Below are 20,988 nucleotides of genomic sequence, written 5' to 3' on the forward strand. Positions count from 1 at the left end.
GGGGATACTTTCAGGCACTGCAGCCAAAGAGGGCCTGACAGTCCTGCTGCAGAAAACCTGAAGAACAAAAATATCCCCATTTGCTGAACTTCTGCCTGTCCTGTCATGTTTTCAAATGCGCACAAACCCTGCCGTCGAGAAGAAGAAATTATCCCGCCCATCTTTTTTTCTTTTTGGACTATGCTTATTTAAGCGCGCCTCCTAAGCCTTGACGGCTGGCTGTTTCGCTCTCTTGCTCGCATAAATCCTTGTTTGTTTCCACCCATTTTGATCCCCCGCACATGGAAGCGCAAACCGAAGAAGCATCCAGGGAAGAGTTTCTAACTGTAGCTCTTTGGCCTGGTCCAAGTACCCGGATGTGAAGCGGCGTTTTAGTCGCTTCCTGCCTGGCTCTTTTCTGCGATTCGGCGCCGGCCGGGTGACATGAGGAACCTGCGCGACTGACTGACTGGGCGGCAAGTGCGAGGGCCGCGCGCCGAAGGGATCCCGCCCGCCCCCCCCCCCGCCCCCCCCCCCCCGCCCTGCGTGCTGAGCGAGCGGCCCGTGTCGGGAGCGGAGCGGCCCTCTTCAGAGAGGTAAATGCCGGTTCTCCGGCGGGCGGGAACAGCCACCCTCACAACCACAACAAAAGTGCAAGCAATCCGCGCTCGCCCTCCCCGCACAACCTGGCCTTCGGGGCCCGGACGGGGAGGCCCTTCCGATTCGAGGGTAGCGAAGTGGGCTTGGCTGAATGCGGGCCCAGAAACCGGGTTCCGTCGACAAGCGGCCCCATTTCCCCGTCCTCTTGTATTCTCCTGCGTGGGGAACGGGGACGCTGCTCGCGCCCCCGCCGGCGCCTTCTCCTTCTCGCCGCCCGTCTTTCCTAGAGTCCCGGGCTTGTTCTGTGGCGTCTGAAACGGAGGTGTGCTGTAAGGCTATTTGATGCTCGAGGGCCCACTCCGATGAGTGAAATAGCCGCCTCCATACGAACTGTTGCCCTGTCTTGCCGGAAGGCCCCATACTTTATACAGAATGCCTGCGTGCGAACACTGATATTCGACGCAGAATGTAAATTTTGAGTAACTTCCATCTTTTGATACGAGGGATGGAGCCTAGATCCTTAGGCGTAGGTGTGCAAGAGTAAAAAAATGTGTATATGTGATGTACAGTCAAGGCTCCCATGCATATTTTGAAGATGTGCATGGGGCCCATTCTGGTGTATATGTAGCCATTTTGGGGGTAAAATATAGAGCTGCCCACTAGAATTGTTTCACACATGATGCAGTAGCAAGCCTAAGTCTGCTACTGAGAGGCTATGAATCTGGCAGTCAGTTCTAACTTTATGACAAGTATTGTGCATGATTTCTTGAAGCGGGCTTAAAAAATCTTGGGCATATACTGGAAAATATGATGTACAAAGGGGCCCCATAATGCACTAAAAATAGTTAAGGAAAACCATTTTCTTAGTGCCTATAGTGTTTTGTGGATGAGTATGATCTCCTGGGTACTCATTTTACCAACCTCGGAAGGATGGAAGGCTGAGTCGACCTTGAGCCGGCTGCTGGGATTGAACTCCCAGCCTCATGGGCAGAGCTTTCAGACAACATTTCTGCTGCCTTACCACTCTGCGCTTGCTGGGGGGTAAACGGTAAAGACTGGGGAAGGCACTGGCAACCCACCCTGTATTGAGTCTGCCATGAAAACGCTAGAGAGCGTCACCCCAAGGGTCAGACATGACTCAGTGCTTGCACAGGGGATACCTTTACCTTTTACCTATGATCTCCTGTGTATTGCATGTTAAATAGTTTCTTATAGGTAGAGTAATGGCTAGAATATTAGAGTAGAATCAAATCCCCACTTAATCAGGAGACTTATTAGGTAATCTTGGCCCCGTCACTTTGCTCTGCTGGTGTGACTCTTCGCTCTGAGGGTATGAATTTGCTGGCAGTGTCCAGCCCCCAGGAGGCACATCTGGCCTCAACTAGAGCCCCGACCTAGTGGAATGACTTCCCGGAAGAGCTGAGGACCATGACAGAGCTATCAGTGTTCCACAGACCTGTAAGACAGAGCTTTTCCACCAGGCATTTGGTTGAGGCCAGGCTAGAAAGATCGGGTGCCTCCCTCTGTAGGCCCCTAGGCCAGACATTGTCAGTAAATACCCTTCGGAGCAATGGTGACTGCTGCAGTAGGGCATGAGGGGATGGGATGGGGGAGTTTTTGTAGATTGCTTTTGCCACCAATATTGCTTATATGTATTGGGTTTTATGTGGATGTTAATGCTCTTATTGTAAACCAACACGAGCAAGCTGGGCCAAGAGTGGTGGCTAACAAATATAAATATAAGTAAATAAAATTAATTACCTTTCCAATATCACTGTGTTGTCATAAGAATAAAATGGAAGGAGCTCACATTGAGCTGCTTTGATGACAGATGGAATAAAATTGTAATAAGATAAAACAATTCCTGCATGGCTAGGCTTCAAACAGGCATAGGTTTCTGCTTTACAAACCTGACCTTGTCTACAGGACCTCACAAATACAGACTTGGGAATTTTCTTATGCCAATTATGAGGTTAAAATTATGGTCACTGATGCTGGACCAAGGATCAAACTGAGTGTACAGAAAATAAGTTGCTTATTTTCCCATGTGATTACACATCCTGCTTTCCAGTTGTTGAACATAGACAGCTAAATATCTTTTACTTAATGTAAATTTATATTTTTCTCTGTTGCCCAATTTACGTGACTTTTCTTAGTCCAAGAAAAAGGCAAGGAACTGTGCAGAGTATGCAAATACTGCTTCCTTGGAAGTGAGAATGCTAATCCTTTACTCTGGTTTCTGAAATTTTATTAGGTAGATTTAATGAAAAACAATTTTAGATTACCAGGCTGTAGAATTTAGAACAACTATCCAAATGTGTGCTGCTTTGGAAAATGTACATATATAATCATTCTGCTTAGTGTTCTTTGACTCACAGAAGATTCTCTGCTTTTCATAGAAATTGAAGACTAGTGTAAACCTTAATGCATTTCCTTGGAAGTAAATTCCACTGGTTGTAGTAATATGTAGGATGCAATATGTAGATTAAGATAGTAGCTATATTTGAAATGGTAGGAGTCAATATATATGCAACTGAGTAGATGAAATGGGAACTCTGTAAAATAAAGTCATTTCTATAAAATCATTTCCAGTATTTTATTTTGTTCATTTTTTTATTGCCTATAGGAAATATGTACTACTCTTTTTGAATGGAAATTGATGAGGAATGTATTTGACACAGAATATTTTTCTTCTGTTGAGACTTTCACTTATAACACGGTCCCTGTAAGTAAGCCATGTCATCCTGTTAAACTTAATATTTGGTTACCTGATAAGTGTCATGGCTGGAGAAATGACTTAATTTTTGTCTTTTCAGAAATGGCGGCACAGAAAAGAAAATCTGTGCTAGTAGAACCCCCTGCTAAACAGAGGAAGCTGGATAAGAATAGCAAATCAGTTTGCAAAGAAAGAAAATTGCTTGATGCCAAGCATGTATCAAATAAAAAGGAAACATTAAGAAAAGAAGTGAAAAAAATCTCTACCAAAACAAATAAGTCAGCTACAAATAAACCAATTAAGAAGTCAGCTATTCAGTCTGTAAGCACCAAACAGACACAGAAATGCTCCAAGCCTGCTTCAGATGGATTAACAAAAAATCCCTGTAAAACACTATGTGCGAAAAGAATATCCTCAAAGTCTTCAGATAGATCTACAAAAACATCTGTGAAATCTTCTAAAGTGAATCATGCTAGCTCCAGAAAGACTTCCTCTCAGACAAATTCTGGAGGGAAGAGAAAACCCATTGCCATCACAAGTAAGACCTCCATAGAAAGGAGGAGGCAAAAATTGAAGTCATCTATAGGTGTTAAAAAGTGTTCCACTGAACTTCTTTGTAATAGACGCTCAGCACTGCATACCACAACTTCTAATAAGAATCTGAATTCCCAAAAAAAATCAGTGAAGGAAAATTCCAAAAATGATAGTCCTACTAAAATTAGCAAACTTCTGAAAAGTAGAAATGCTAACTTAGAAGTTCAGAAAAATATTTTTTCAAAAAACTCTGATTCACAAAGCACTGTATGGACACAGGATAAAACTAGACATAACAAAAATCCTTGCAAATCTGACCACAGAATGCAGAGAACTACAAGGTCATCAGCTAGTAATTCTAATGTAAATTCTGTCAAAATTAAGCAAGAAAAGTTTCTGAATTCCAGAAAAACAAAAGAAGCCAAACAGGAGGCAGTACAAAATCTTCCTAACTTACAGCAGTCTCTTGCACATGATGAACATCTAACTAGAAGATCATTGAGATTGCAGCAATTATCTGATGTATCTAAAATAATCTTACGGAGCAGAAAAATTAAGGAAGGAGATTCCTTTGCAGAGAAACAGCCTTCCCAAGTGAAAAAACAGATTTCACATATTAAAAATGAAAAGCAGAAGTCTGTAAAACAGAACATGAAACAAAAAACTGTGAAAAATGATAACTGCAATAATAAAAGGAAAGAAGAAATTAATTTAGAGAAAACAAGTTCTTTGAAAGAAAAACATTGTGAAGTGGACCCTAAACTTACGTACTTGATTACTTTTGAAGATAAACTTGAAGAATCAAAAAGTAGTCTTGACAGCAGTTTTCAAGAATCTGTAAATGACTATGTCAGTACAATTCCCTGTTCTGTGAAATCACCTGGCAGTATAATAAGTAAGGAAAAAGAGTTGATGCACAAGAACGGAAAAGTCAGTGTAAAAACAAAGAAAGTTTTGCCAGCATCTCTGAGTTCAAAACCCAGTCTTCAATCTGAAGATGTGATGAAGTCTAGAAAGATTAGTATTCTTGAGCTGTGTGAAGAAATTGCAGGTGAGATTGAATCAGACACAGTGGAAGTAAAAAGGGAGTCTCATACTGAATGTGGAAAAGAAGAAGAAAAAGATGCGCTAGTAGAGTTGGCACAGACTGCAATTATTCCTGATGAGGAAACTAGTAAGAACGTTCAATGCAAGCGTTTTTTCCCAAGCAAAAAAGGAATATCTGTGAAATGTATTGTGAATGGCAGACATAGCACAACAAACAAAAACTCTAAGTGGACCAAAATAAAATTGACAAAGTCTAATCATGTGAACCAAAGAATCCCAAATTCCTTATGTACTCCAAAACATGATTTGTTAAACTGCAGTGTTCCAGAGGGTGGACAAGAAACAGCTCTAGAAATGCACCCAACGAAAGTGGTACAATCATGCCAGGTTGGTAACTCATCATATGAGCAGAAGAATGCAGTTGGCTTTGAAGGACTCCAAGCTAAAGAGATTATGCCATGTCCTGGACAGAGCACTATACAGGCAATGAAAAATGGTGTAATAGAGGCAAAGCAAATACCAGAGCCAACTCCTGATGAGGTAATCAATTTCAATACTACTATATAATGATGACATTATATATATATATTGTATAAGATTAACCTCAATAGACATTTTAAGTAGTTGTTGTAGTATAAGCTGTTTAAAATGAAGTATTCTCTAATACTGATCTAAATTCTCCAAAAATTCTGAAAGCACTCACAGTGTGAACAAAACTGGAGATTTCTGGTCTATAGTCTACTACAACCTAATTGCATTTTAATATCAGTGTTAACTATTTGCAGGGCAGCACCACAATGCAGTTATGTATTCTATAAAGTTTTCTGAAATATGTATTGCTACTTTATTCTTCAAACAGCTTTCTGTAATTCAGTCTTATGGAAATGACCTCTTTGCTCAGCACAGGGTAAGAAGTCATAGGAATAGTTAACAAGCTGTTGTCCTTAGAGCACTGTACTCTACCTGGCAATATTTGGTTGGTTGTCATACAGTGTAATAACTAATTTTAACACTTTGTTTAGAACTTTAACTTACACTTGGACACAAGTCCAGAAAGTACACCAGTAAAAATCACCACCACCAGTGAACCTGCACCACCGCCAGCAAAACAAGCAAAAAAAGATACTGTAGAAAGCAAACCTCAAGGTATGTGTTAAAAATGCAAGTTCATATATTTTTAGAATGTTAAAACTTCTGTGGGAAGGTGATGGTAACTGAATTCTATTTATAAATGAACAAAGTTCTGTTATATTACAGGGGAAGTGTGATGGTTATTTATACATTTACGGTTATATTTTATATACATACACACACACACACTCCAGTTTTCTTCTCTGTGATGAATTAACATGACTTATAACATTCTCCCCTCTCCACTTCATCGCTCAACAATCCTATGTTAGTGGCATGTCACAGGCCCAAGGTCACCCAGAAAACATCCATGGCAAGGATCATTTAAATTGAATCACCATAATTATAGCATTTGGAATACTAAAAACGAATAGTATGCAAATCAGCTACTTCTTGAAATATCACACTTAATTTCAGTGGTAAAATAAGGAAATAGCTTGCAGGCAAGTTACCACACGCAAACGTATGTTTTCTTCATGCAGACAACTTACAGGTAAATAATAATAAATTTGGCAATTATTTTATATTACAAACTGATCCATGCTTTGTAGCTGCAACTGTAGAAATATAAACTTGAAAGGGTACAGTGGATAATCAAATCAAACTTTCCTTAACAGGGTAATCTCTGCTTAATCCATCTCCGACAGATGCCTGATTAGACTTTTTTGCAAATCTTCAAGCGAGGACACTAAACAGCTTTTCTTAAGACCTTAATTCATTTCTGAGATGCTCATAGATTTGAAAAGTGTAGTCTAACATTTAATTCAATAGACTTTTTTACATAGTCTTAAATTTTCCCTTCCTCAGCCAATAGGCTGAATGCTTCTTTCTGAAACCTTTGAAAACCAATAATGTATTTTATGTTGCCTTTATCCAGGATGTGTACACTAGCACATGATTTATTTATTTTTGTTTTATTATATACTACCCTTCCCAGCAGCTCAGGATGCTTTATATAGAAACTGGGAACAATACAGATAACTGTGTTGTACACATAACTTGATCCATCAAGGAAAACTAAAAATCCCAGGTGGTGGTGGATAGTCCTTTGTGTGTATGCGCACACACGTGCTGCAAACCCAAGCAGAAAGTAAAAATGGAATTTATTGAGCTTCATTAATTACATCCTATATAGTATATGTCTAGTTTAATGTGTCATAGGTTATACAAGTTCTTTGATCTTTTCCCCATGGATTTGCCTTTGGACATCTGTATCTAACTTTAGTTGTTGAGCTGCTACAGTTTTCCAAATAATAGTTTCAGCTATGGTGTGGAGGGTAATACTGCTTTCCAACCAATGCACATTAAAGTTGCACAAGCCATACTGCATGTTGTAATTACTAAATATTTGTTGAAAGTGCTCCTTTCCCATAAATATTTCCTACATTAATATTTGTTTATATGAGTCGTTGTTGTTGTTAGGTGCGAAGTCGTGTCTGACTCATCGCAACCCCATGGACAATGATCCTCCAGGCCTTCCTGTCTTCATAGGAGTCATATACTTAACAATTAGTCTGCCTTACTGAGTATTCTTTAGTGATTAATTGGTAGTGAATTTAGTTTTTAGTTTTAGCTTTAGTTGAGTTTTAGTTTTAGTTTAGTTTTAGCTTTAGTTTTAGCTTTAGTTGAGATGTTTCTCTTCCTAGTTACATGAGATACTATTAACTGGAAGTACTGAATGTTAAGAAGCTCCTATTTATTACTTTTCCTTCTGTGTAACATACCCAGTAGCTGTAATATTTGCCATTTATGGTACATAAATCAAGATACTATTTTTATTGATGGTCTTCAATTAACTTAATGCAGCCCACTTAAGGAAATAACTTTATATGATCCAATTCCTTGTTTAAATCTGAGGAAGGAGTTGCTGTCAAATGCTTTAAGAGTTCTTGGTTGAATTACAATGGTTGCCAGTTGAATTCCGAATCAGTCTAAAGGTTCTGGTAATTACCTTCAAGGCCATACGCAGTCAGGGCCCAGTGTACCTGAGGGACCGCCTCCCTGCCTATGCCCCCAAAAGAGCATTCCCTGCACACTGCCGCCACCAACCAGCTGAGGGTCCCTGGCCCTAAAGAAATCCACCTGGCCTCGACCAGGGCCAGAGCCTTCTCTGTGCTGGCCCCCACCTGGTGAATTGAGCTCCCAGATGAGATCAGGGCCCTGATGGAGCTAAAGCAGTTCTGCAGGGCCTGCAAAAGGGAGCTCCTCCACCAGGCATTTGGTTGAGGCCAGGCACAATCGAGCAACAACATCAGCAGGGCCCCTGCCCTCCTCTCCCTCTCCCCCCCCCCAGAAATCCACCAAGACTCCTGGACCTGTTGTATCATTATTGTTTAATGTTATACAGTTATTTGTTATTATTAGTTAATAATATCAATGTTATACTTAGTTATATGTAATGTTTCCTGTACAATTTCTTCAGTTCCATGTAAACTGCCCTGAGCCTTTGGGGAAACATTGAATGAAACGTTGAATGAAGATCATTCAGGCACAGTACAACCTGCCTTACATTAGGAATTGCTGTTTATGAGTTCTGGATTATTCTACATTTAAATTAATGATTTATTTGGTTTCTTTCTTATACATATTTTAAATAAATTTTACTTTTTTAGTTCACAACAGTTAATAATAAAGGTTTTAAAAGGTATTTCACGTTTAAAATACTAACTTTAGAATATAACCAGTTCCTAAAGCAACTCCCATTTCCCTTCACCAACAGTTTTATTTATTTATAGCCTTCCTTTCTCCCTGAGATACATGGTGTAAAACAAAGTAATCAAATAGCACAAGAGATCTAATAATCAATGCAGTAGGTCTAGAATTGCAAATAATAGAAAACGTGAAAATCAAAGTATCAGACATAATATGTCAAGCAATGCAGAAAATGAGGTTATAGTTGTACAAAACAATGTTGTAAGAGCTGGCTAACAGGTACAGTAAATAGATAATATGGCATACACAACTGCATAGACTATAGTCCTGTTCTCTTTTATAAAGGAGTTTCCTTAGCACCATTCTGTTGCCTTATTAATTAAAAAAAACTCCCTTGAGCAACTGTTTGAATATTCAGCATACAGAAATTATACATCAGTAATGGAACTGCTATTTCAAAAATTCAAATCCACTAGTCCAGTATTAAAAGAATGCTCTCTTTGCAAAAGGCAAGAAGGGAATTGGGCAGATCCCAGAAGGGTATTTGATAATAATGGAATGGAAATTAGGAAATACCCAGAGATTTCTAGTCCAAACCAATCACACCATCTGAAATGAAAGAACAACTAAAAGAAATTGTCAAGCAGACCTAAGAGGATGTATGGGTCTGTACCAGATATACAACTTGTATTTCAACTATATTTACAAAGGTAGAGATTAAAGTCTCTTCTGGCTTCAAAAGGCACCCTCCTACTTCTCATGTCAGCTGGAAAGCTAGCAGGATCCATTCATGGAAGCTGAGTTTGTTTCAAGCATTTAAAGGTTACTTCAAGTAAACATTCTGTTGTTTGTCTTCAAACTTACAGTGTAAGTTTGTACATGAATTATTTATTTATGTACATGAATTATTAAGAGTATCAAGGCAGTAATAACATGACTTACTGATTAATTTGTAGTTCCTGCTCCCAAGCAGTTGGTTCGGACTCTGTTCACAAATAAATCCTCTGAGACAACTGAAAACAGGTATAGTATATTTGGGGTTGGGGTGCATGGTCTTGGTTTCCCCTTTAGTTAATGGGTTTAGAATATCTACATGCTTCTAGCTCAATCTCAAAGCTTGTTTCAGGTTTTTTGGTTTTGGAATTCTTAAGTAAAGGGAGACAATTGACCAGTAAATGTAAGATTAGTTTAGCAATGGCCATCCAGGTCAGGGCATACACAATAAAAATCTGATCTGGTTTTCCTGGAGGTAGAGCTGCCAAATAAATGTAATGTGTAAATATTTGCTCTTGTAGGTCATGCTTGCTTTTCAATATATTGGTACATTGAAATTGTTTCTTGTTGCTTTGATTTCATTATTTATTGATGTCACTTATAGTCTGCCTTTCTCATTGAGACTCAAGGTGGATTACACTCTGTATATTGATGCAGTCAGAAGGAACATAAGGAATGGATTAGCATTAGGATTTCAGAAAACTGATATGCAGAAATTTCATATTTGGATAATGAATACAGCAACAGAGACTATGTATCTTTTACACAGTAGCATAGTGTTCAGCAAATGAGTCACCAACATAAGATCATCCCCTACAGCAAATTGGATAGCTCACAGTGTCCTCCCTTAATAAACATCAATAAAGTTATCCCCAATTGTTTGGCTATTTTTTAACTGTTAATATGTTTAAAATTTTATTGCATTGTATAGTTGTATTTTTACTTATGGTGTGAACCACCCTGAGATGGCAGGTCCAATAGGTGCGGTCTATAAATATGCTGAATAAATAATAAATAATAAAATAGTCCAGTGTCTTTACATTCATGTTTTATATTGCATGCTAAACAATCAGTTATAATACTGAAATATGACTCGTGAATTGTTTTTATATTTAAAGGGTATGCTTGCCAAAGACATCAGTGTCAAAATGCGATGGCCTCCACTTGTCAGAAGAACATATTCAAAAACTAAGAGAAGCAGGAAAAGATGGTGATCAGCAGTTAATCATAGTGAGTGTGTGTGTTCTTGACGTTTTAAGCTTCTTTCTGTCTGTTATTTTAAATACCTTTATCCCTTTTTGTTCATAAAACATATTTGGAAATGGAAAAGGCAGTTAACTGTGTGGCAAGTGAAGGCAGATTAGAATCTATCATCTTTGAAAAGTATTTTTCCTTCAAGGATGAGAAAATTCTAAAATTAGTTGTATCAAGGGAGATATTTTTCTCCTCTTTGCAGTAACTGTATGAAAAAGAGAAATCATTGTAGTACTGATACTTTGCATCATTTTGCAGCTCTTGTGTCTTCTTTGCCATATAGAAATGAATCGTAATTATATTATGGGAGAAAATGACAGAGTTTCCCTTGGGGACCCTGAGCGAGAGAGAGAGAGAGAGAGAGAGAGAGAGAGAGAGAGAGAGAGAGAGAGAGAGAGAGAGAGAGAGAGAGAGAGAGTAAAGCCTCCCTGGTGGATAGTGCCCCCACATTCAGGATTTTTGGGTTTGAAATGCATATTGTCTGTGCCACCCATAATAGCTGTTGGCTTTTAAAATATGTGAATGAAAGAAGAAAAGCAAACAGATTCCTTGATTGAGGTAGGATGGGAAACATAACTTGCACTTAGCTTGTTCCATTGCTGAGCAGGCTGACTTTCTGAACACTAGTGTTATTTAGAGAATTTCTCCTTAGGATCGGGGGATCTTGTCTGTGTCTTTATGTATTAACTAGGAAGAAAGCCCATTGCAACCAGGAATGCAATGGGCGCTAGGACCCAGGGGACACCGGCAAGCACAGATCTCTCTCTCTCTCTCTTTCTCCCCCCCCCCCCCCCCCCCCCGTTGCAGCAGGAGCCATAGCAGGTAATCGGGGCTCGTTAGCAGTTTGGCAGAGCTCTCTGTGTCTCTCATGCGTTGGCTCCTGCAGAGTCTCAGTGCAAAGTGGTTAGCGTCCAGAGAGGGAGGGCAGGAGCTGTAAGTGCAGGGCCAATCAGGGTGCGGGCAGCTTTGCTGGTTGCGTCTTGATTTGCCCTATTCCAACTCAGACACCAGGACACGTTCCACTCCCACAGCCTGTTTCACAAATATTAAGAGGAACAATGGATAAGGATACATTAAAGAGACTAGCCCTCAACCTGAACTTCTGGCTTCTCTGGTTAATCATGTTAGTGGAAGTAACCAGGTATATAGCTCCACTGCCCCTTTATTCTCAGCTATGATACTTTAACAAAACAAAAAGCCCTACATAGCAGCATGAAATTGCAAATGCTCATATTCTTATGGTCTCTTTATTTAGATAAATATTTTGTATAGCATAAGAAATATGCTTCTTTTACTTAGGATGCTGGGCAAAAAAGGTTTGGAGCCATTTCCTGCAATATTTGTGGAATGCTTTATACTGCTTCAAATCCCGAGGATGAAACACAACATCTTCTCTTCCACAATCAATTTATAAGTGCTGTAAAGTATGTGGTAAGAAGGCTTTATTTCTTTTATAAAATAGTATGATATGATTCATGAGGTTGCTATATTTATCAGTTAGAACAGTATTCCCCAACCCCCGGGCCGCAGACCACTACCGGGCCACTGAACCCTCAGTACTGGGCCGTGGAGGGGGGGAGAGGGAGGTGCGCATGCCAGCGCATGCAAACGCACAGGTGTGGCAGCTCCGCACCTGCGCGTTTGCATCCACCTGCGCAATGGTGCCCATGCCTCCCTTCCCCCCCCCCCCCCCGAAAAATGTTGGGGACCACTGAATTAGAATTTTTCTGGATGTTGATTTAATTTAATTAATATTAAAAAAAACAACAACTAAAGAATCAGATCTGTTAAAAATGTCATTGGAAGCTAGACAGTTATGAATACATTTATGCATTTTTATACCAGTATTGGTATTTTCCCCCCTTTAAAGCTATCTTACAGTATATAACTTTATATTCACTGTTTGACATATAGTTGAACAGTGGTTTCTCTACAATGCCATGAATGGATTTTATAATACGTTTGATCACTGTTTACATTTCAGATGCAAACTCAGAAATAAAATAGGGCACACTTTCAACATGTTATACCTTTTAAAAGTCATTACAAATAAAATTGCTAATTAAGAATATCAAGATTTGAATAGTAATTTATGTAAGATCTTTTAGTACTTTACAAACCTGATCTGCCCTTCTAAGTGAAATAAGAATCAGTGACATAAATTAGTTTTCTTTATCACACGTTACCTTCCTTATTGTGCATTGGCATTGGCAAGACCTCCAGGAGAACTGAACTGAACTCATTAAGTCTCTTTGTGTACCACACAGAAATTCCATCTTCAGTTCGAAATTGCTGTGGAATTTCATGAGGCACTGTTCAGAATACTGAATATGGTTTTTAAAGGAACTCTCACACATTGCAACTTCTTTCTTTTTAAATTTGGCAGTCTAACCCCCAAATTACAAAATGGCTTGTCTGTCATGTATTGGATACTTACACACAGTACCTAGTATTTTAAAGTAGGTTTTGAGCTTTTATCTTCCAAGATTCTCCTGAAACTATTTGGGTAGCTTGACTGATCTACTCTCCTACATAAATACAGAGTATTTTTAGCATTGGAGGCTGAGATAAACAGGGCCTAAACTCGAGAGGTTGAGAGTTCTGCGATTCATTGCATCCCTTATCTTTTCTCCTGATTTAATACCTGCATTTATATAGTGCTTTTTAGCAGGTGTTTAGCACCCTGTACGCGCATTACCACAGTAATGCTTTCAACAGCCCTGTAAAGTATGTTGTTATTAAAACATTACAGGTATAGGAGGTTTGTATAAAGCTTGCCTAATATCATAGCTTTGGCAGGTTTTAAGTTGGGAAAGTACCAGCTTTAATATGAAGGGTTAGAATTGATAGGAAAAAGTGTCTGATGCTCAAGTATGGGCAACAAAAAAATCCTACGCAGAAAACTCTAGTTCTGTGTAAGAATAGGGAAATTATCCTTTTTGTACAGGAACTGGTGATTTTTCTTCTTGAGTCTCTTTAGAGCTCCGTTAGAACTGGCAAGCTTGGCTGTTTGCCTCAAGCAGTTGTTACCAGTGCATTTTATGGATCCATGGTGTAGGGAATGAACACCCACACTCCCTTGTAATTTTTAAAGACTTTTAAAATACTACACAGAATGAGACAGAAAGTGCTGCACCTGCAAATATTTTATTTCATCTACATGTGGAGTAAGCATAACGGTGACTTTAACCTTTGTTTTGTTTATCTTTTATAAATCACCTCAGATGTTTAAATAGATAGGTTTTATAAAAAAATGGTACCTGCAGATAAGGAACAGAAGTTTGTTTTTCCTGTGACAATAGGTTCAAACTAAATCAGAATAGCTTTTATTGGTTGTCTTTCCTCCCATCTGAATTTTATTCCCACTTCAGTATTTTTCTGTATTGCTAATCATGGACAGCCAGCAGCAGCACTTTTAACAAGATCCCCCCCCCCCCCCAAAAAAAAAAAAGTGTTCTGCAGGAGGTGAGGAGGAGCTGTGGTAGCTGGCAGCAGACCTGTGAGCAATGTTCTCCACATTTCTTTTTGAGATGAAGGATTTTGTGCTTGGAATCTTAGGGAAGTTTTAGGGACGTTTTCTTGCATCCTCAAATTTCTGTTTTGTTTTCAGTAGTTGAACCTGAAAAATCTAGTAGCACTGGTACTATTGCTAGATCAGTATGTTGGAAACTGGATGTGAACTGGTGCAGGAAATTTTCCAGCATTGACTTTGTAATCCAGAACTATAATCACTGAAACCACATATGCACATATCATATGTAAACGTTCTCAAAATATTCTTTCTGGGTATTTGTGATTCATTTTCCCTGTTCTCTGAGTGAAGCTTGGTAAGCAGTCTGAGCAATGATTCTTGTACATAAGTATGTTTCATGCAGTCCTTGTCTTATTTTTAAGATTTATGGTCAGACTCCCAGTATTTGATTGAAGGTTTTAAATTAGTATTTTATGAGCGCTGTACATTTATTTAAGTATAATTAAGTTGTCGTTTCACATTAGATGATATGCACAATATAATAAATATAATAAAATAAATAACAAGTGCTCAGAAGCTGGCAAACAATACAATAGGAGTGCTAGTCATTTACAAATACAGATTAATGGGATTGGGACAGGTGGAAGAAATATGGATGAGTGACCAAAACGTGGAATGCAGTAAGAGCACCAACTTACTTGGATGAAAATGAATTGTTTTGGGTTAGACTTCATCGCCCTGCTCCCACCCCTGTCCATGGTATCTCACAGTTCCCCTGACTCTTAGAAGACTGTAGGAAGCAGTAAAATTCCTTCTGCAAATCTGCTGCCTTTGTAGGATCAAACTACATATTTGTTGGGTTCTCACAAAGGCTTAGTATTTTGCATAACAGCTTGTCTGGCTGGCTTAAATTCAAGACCCTTTTTATGTAGCAGAAGTCTTTCAATTTCAAACAGAATCCAGTGTTTTACTTTATCAGTGTTTTTTATTAGAAAAAAGAATAAGGATGTGAAAATAACAAGCAGTCAAACTGGGCATGGATTCATAGCATAGTTTTTAGATGATATGATTTTTATGCATCCATCTTGCTGCAAATATTAATTTGAACCTGAGTTTTTAAATCCTTGATTTAGTTTTTAACTATTCAGTCCAGCGCCTGCTGGAAGTAAGTCATGTTGATTGAAGTAGGACTTAATCCCAAATTGTATATACAGAGAATTCATAAAATTTAAGAATAAAACCTATCTTAAGTATTTTTTAGAAGCCGTAACATGATAACTGAAGCAAAAATATATGCAAATATATTTTAGATAATTAAAAAAAATACTTCTCACTTGTGAAACTGCCTACTGAATTGGGTGGGATAGAAATCAAAATGTATTTACAAAATGTAATCTTGTTATGCTATTGCAGACTCTTTAAAAGGTCCTTATCTAATTGGATGGTAGTATCCCTTCAATATCTTCTCCTGAAAACGAGTATAGAAGTAGTATGTACTGCAGTCCATGACTGTGAGATGAACGTTTTTTTTTTTAATCTTAGGGACATCTAGGGACAGAATAGCTTGAAGAGTTCCTTCCCGCATCTTAAGTTTATGCTTAAAGTATAGGTAGTGAAGTATTTGTTCTTTCTATAAACACTACTTTCAGTGTTCTTTCTAACCAGCAAAACCTCTAACTTCCAGATAAGTCCCATCTTACTAGACTTAAGTGGCTTTTTGTTTTGTTTTTCCATGCAGGTACAGCTCATTAATCACCATCAGTGTGGATCTGAAGAAGAGTTAATTACCTCTTTTTGAGTATGTTTAACTTCAGATACACACCACATAGCAGCTTTCCCCGTTAGGTTCTTAGAAGGTAGTTACTATATTACTTTATAGTCTCATTTTGCGACTATGATAGTTATAACCAGTGACCAAATATATTCTTTATATTTTGAACTCTGCATGCCAGTCAATTTGTTGAAAACCTCCTGGAGGTCTTTTGCATGCCAGTACTTCAAGATGTATGTACTGTATAAATTATGGAGGTAACTATGTTAAAGAAACAATTGAAAACATGTTTGTGTACAGGAGGGTAGGTATACACATACACACTTTAATACCTGCATACCCTCAGTATTGCTGCTTGCTGAATTGGTTAATTTAATAAACTAGGTTGGTAATTCTAATCTAATGAAATTATTCCAAACAAAAATGAAATATTAAAAAGGTCCATAAATACTTTCTGCCTTTCTGTGTCATAAAGTTGCTTTTGGTCTGTTCTTTTAAATAAACAGTCCATTCAGATTTTTGCCTACCAAATAGAGATAGATTATTTTATAACCACTTTAAATGAAAGAGACCTAATTTGAGCAACAGGTTTTGCAGTGTCTATTTAGTCAAGTATTTATTGTGTGTTTATATAGGGCTGGAAAAAAGAAAGGATTTTGGCTGAGTATCCTGATGGCAAGATGATAATGGTACTTCCTGATGATCCAAAGTATGCACTGAGAAAGGTAGTTAGAACTTCTAAAACAATATATTCTATTATTGGTTATGCATTCCAGAAATTAGATGTCTCTAACTAGTGCAGGGGCATTGTTGGTAGGTCATTTTAATTCCAGGAGTGCATCCTAGGTTAAACCTATAGCTTGGTCAACATAAGCAAGCTGCAATCAGAAAGATCAGTTAGTGGTAATGTCTTTTTGGTGTGGTTGACTCTGGCTCCGTTAACAGGGAGATAAGTACTGTGATTCCCTAGAATGGCCTGGTTTTGAGTCTGTGCACTGAGAAAGAAGGACTCAATTGTCCCTGTGTTATTGCTCTGCATTTAGGCATCATGCTCCTGACAGGCTAGCTCTGAGTTAGTTCTTTCAGTATTTTCTAAAAAGCTATAATGAAACTTTGGTGATGAGCACAAAAGTCAAAATCTCTAATTAGTTAGTAATTGATTCTTCCCCCATATCTGTTTTACAAATTGCTTTATGGTTTAAGCTAAAGTGAAATACCTGTTCAATTCGGCTGTTAAGTGTACATGATTACTGAAGTAAAAACGTGCACATTTTTATTCTAAATTCATTCTTAAATTCATATGTGATCTGCATATAGCTGCACATAGATCCTTAACCAATATAGCACTTTTTGAAAAGCATTTCAATACTAATTCTACTTTTCTGAAGTATAAATCTGCTTGTTTTCTTTTTCTTTTTGGCAGGTTGATGAGATAAGAGAGATGGTAGATAATGATCTTGGATTTCAGCAAGCTCCTCTTACATGTTCCAGAGCAAAGACACTTTTATTTATTTCAAATGATAAAAAAGTAGCTGGCTGTTTAATTGCAGAACATATCCAGTGGGTAAGCAGGGCATTGTCCATAACAACTGTTATGTTGATCTTTTCCCTTTCTGTGCACTGAGAAGTTCTTGTAGTACTTGGCAGTTTTCAGTTCCTACTGTAAAGACCAGAATGGTGATGATTTGCAAATGGCCACCTTCTGTGTCCGTAGCAGTCTCTAATTCTGTGTTGCTGTTGACTAAGAATGTTCCTGACCATTGTTTGAATCAGGAGGCTGAAATCCTTTGTACAGCAGGCCTAGTTTCATAAGGAATGAAACAAGGTCTGCTGTACGAAGGATTTCAGCCTCCTGATTCAAACAATGGTCAGAAACATTCTTAGTGTTAGTGAAGTTTGGACTACAACTTTTCAATTTTCTGCTTACAACAGCCTTCTAGGGCAGTGGTCCCCAACCTTTTTATCACTGGAGACCAGTCAACGCTTGACAATTTTTTGAGGCCCCAGGGGGGGGGGGAGTAGTCTTTTGCCGAGGGACACCGCCACCTGAGCCCCTGCTCCACTTGCTTTCCCACCGGCACCCATGACTTCTTGATGCTTGCTGGGGGGCACTGCCAACAGCAGCTACGCAGTGCCATGCTGAGGGGGAGCCCCAGCTATGGCGGCTGCTGGAGAGCACCAAAGATGAGCTGGCGGCAGAGTGGCAGGGCAGCCCCCGAGGCAGTAGCCGGGGAGGAGGACAAGGAGAAATCACAGCCCAGTACCAACTCATCCACGGATCAGTACTGGTCTCCGTACTGGAAGTTGGGGACCACTGTTCCAGAAGGAAGTGATTTGCATCAGGCACCCGGCTGTTGTAACAGATTGTAGGGGGCAGGTTCCTTTAACCTGAAAAATCTGAAATGGAGTCTAAATGAACTTGAGAACTATACCAGCTATATAGATGACAAGCATATTTTAGCTAAAAAATAGCTGGTAGAGGACACAGTCTAATTTTTAGAAGACTGTATTGCATAAAACTGATGCAGATTTGTTTCTCCAAGATCTTGGCAACAGATTAGGAGGTTCCAATTCAGTTACAGGCATAAAAACTTCCAATTTCTGCTTCTGTTCCTGTTAAGTGTGGTAATAAAATGTGATGAAAAAGGAAAGTGAAGTATTCTAGAAGGAAAATAGTGCAAGGGGAAAACTTGATAGGACTATATAATTATAACACATAAGTTTGTCTTACACAACCAGCTTTAGATTGTTTTGCTATGCTATGCTAAAACTAGATTTCTTCCCCAAGGGTTATAGAGTTATAGAAGAAAAGATTCCAGAAGTTGGTTCTGAAAATGAGAAGGTCATCTTTGAAGAGCAGAAAGCCTGGTGCTGCTCAAAGTCTCCTGAGCCTGCTATATGTGGCATTAGTCGCATCTGGGTGTTTAGCTTGATGCGAAGGAAGAAAATAGCTTCTCGGATGTTAGAATGCCTTAGGTAAGCAAATCTACAGTATTGTCATGGTCTGTGTTTACTCTAAGCTGCATGTGTTCTCTCAGTGCATAATGTTTATATAATATTTTAGGGTTTTCAAAGTGTTCTGTGTATTAAAACTCACCAGAAAAGATAAGATGTAGAAACTTTTTCAGTGTTGATGTAACTGTTAGAAGACAACTTGTTTCATTATGGCTATAGGAGTCCTCTTAGCAAGACAACTTGTTTCATTATGGCTATAGGAGTCCTCTTAGCAAAGGTATATTATTAAGAAGTCGTGGGCTCACTATTTGTTGGTTGCATGGTCTCAGGAGGGTGGGCAAGCAAAGAGAAACTGTGGACTAATACTGATATTTAAGAGGTATTAAATTAACTTTTTACAGAAGTATTTGTATAGATAGTACCTTCGTACTGTAAATTTTTATCAACAATATGGATACTTCCTACAATTTCCCCTGCAACTTCATAATTTTTTTTTGTATCTTTAAACAGGAGTAACTTTATTTATGGTTCATATTTGAGTAAAGAAGAAATCGCTTTTTCTGATCCTACTCCTGATGGGAAACTCTTTGCAACACAGTATTGTGGTACTAGCCAATTCCTGGTATACAATTTTCTCAGTGGACAACAACCTGCTTGAAGTGTAAAAGCTTTACAGCAATCTGTAATGAGAAACTCTTTTCAGTTGATTACCTGGCTGCAGATTTTGACCACGGGAATGGGACACTTATCAGCAGCAAACTCAGGAAAAGTAACAACCATAAGGTTGTACTTTGTATTTTATTAAAACTGTAAACATTACAAAACTAGGATACTTTTTAAAAGATATTTTTGTAAACATTTTATGTATTACCTAGTTTAGTCATGTTTACATGAAGGAGAATTGTTCATAGTGGACTGTCAACTAGTGCAAGAGCTGTGGTCACCTTAAAGTATATTTTGAAGTTCACAATGCAGCGATCTACCAAGGTAGTGAATGTTGCTCCTGGGAACATATTATGTATATGACAGTGAAAGCATCAAATGTTTAAGAAGGGCTTGTACTTTTATAAAGGCATTCTTCGGCAAGATACTATTTTAAGTTTAAATAATTATTTTGAACTTTGCTGTTCAGAAAGAGCTATTGTAATCTTACTAAAAAAATCGGATCTGTGATTTCAGCAACAGCACCCTGGGTATGGATCTTCATTAGTGGACTTCATTTTGATAAGTTTAAACTGAAACTCTCCACTTTCAGAGGGAGCATATATGTTGAAAAACTATTGTGGCCTTTCTTGACCTGTATATAATGTAGATGAAATAAACTATTTGATAACCTTTAAATGATGTACTAATACTCAATGCATTTAAGCATTTCCTTTGATATGGTTGAATATTAAAAGTTGATTGAAATACTAATCTGATTCTTATAGCAAAGTGATGATTTTGGGTGATCCAGATACACTAGTACCACTGAAAACATTTACTATGTAAGATGGACCTTGCTGGACAAGATTAAAATACAAAGAGCACACACTAATAATACCACTGTTGCAATTTTTTGTATCTTCTGTGTGTGTATGTATATATTGGTTACCTGAATTGTTAATTTTGCAAATTAGCAGTGAGCCACCTTGGCACTTTCTGCAAATGTTGTGCTTGTTGGCAAATGAGGCGTCACAATTTCATTCTGAGTTGAGGTGGGGGAGAGGTCTTCAGTCTTGAATGTTAGAGTACTATAGGAAAATGGAACAAACTACTTATCTTCTCAAAGTTACTTGTGGCTGAAACGATGTGCAATGTACCTAAACAGGATTGTTTGGTTGGTTTTGGTAGAAGACACAGCAGTGAGATGTTGATTTCACTTGTTTGTTTAGAGAAGGAAAATCCATTTTTCCCTCATACAGAAGAAATGAAATATGGCCTTCTTCCTTCATTTCTGCACAAGTTCAACTGATGAAGAAGAACCTATTCTTCCTTTCTTCCTCTGGGAACTTGCATAAGGAAAAGGAGAATGTATTGTTCTTTTTTCCTGCAGTATTGTAGAGTTTCTGTCCTGTACAGAGGGGGTTGTCAAGCCCCTGGCCACGGCCCGCTGGTGGGCCG

General features: G+C 38.4%; 1 protein-coding gene across 3 annotated transcripts; it reads left to right on the plus strand.

Moving 5' to 3' along the window:
• Positions 1–348: 348 nt before the first annotated feature.
• Positions 349–20,301, plus strand: ESCO1 (establishment of sister chromatid cohesion N-acetyltransferase 1). Of its 3 annotated transcripts, XM_077352628.1 has the most exons (11): positions 351–575; positions 3,206–3,304; positions 3,396–5,416; positions 5,899–6,022; positions 9,616–9,682; positions 10,552–10,663; positions 11,987–12,118; positions 16,566–16,655; positions 17,354–17,494; positions 18,719–18,906; positions 19,396–20,301. In XM_077352628.1, exons 3-11 carry the CDS (start codon positions 3,398–3,400, stop codon positions 19,541–19,543), a joined length of 3,021 nt encoding a protein of 1,006 aa, XP_077208743.1. In that variant the 5' UTR covers positions 351–575; positions 3,206–3,304; positions 3,396–3,397; the 3' UTR covers positions 19,544–20,301. The 3 variants fall into 3 exon arrangements, 2 of the variants coding, with proteins under 2 accessions (XP_077208743.1, XP_077208744.1); XR_013234170.1 differs by lacking the exons at positions 18,719–18,906; positions 19,396–20,301 and adding an exon at positions 15,898–16,015 and having other exon boundaries at positions 349–575; positions 17,354–17,413; XM_077352629.1 differs by lacking the exon at positions 3,206–3,304.
• Positions 20,302–20,988: the final 687 nt, after the last annotated feature.

Source organism: Paroedura picta, chromosome 9 (genome assembly GCF_049243985.1).
Source record: "Paroedura picta isolate Pp20150507F chromosome 9, Ppicta_v3.0, whole genome shotgun sequence".
NCBI lineage: Eukaryota > Metazoa > Chordata > Lepidosauria > Squamata > Gekkonidae > Paroedura > Paroedura picta.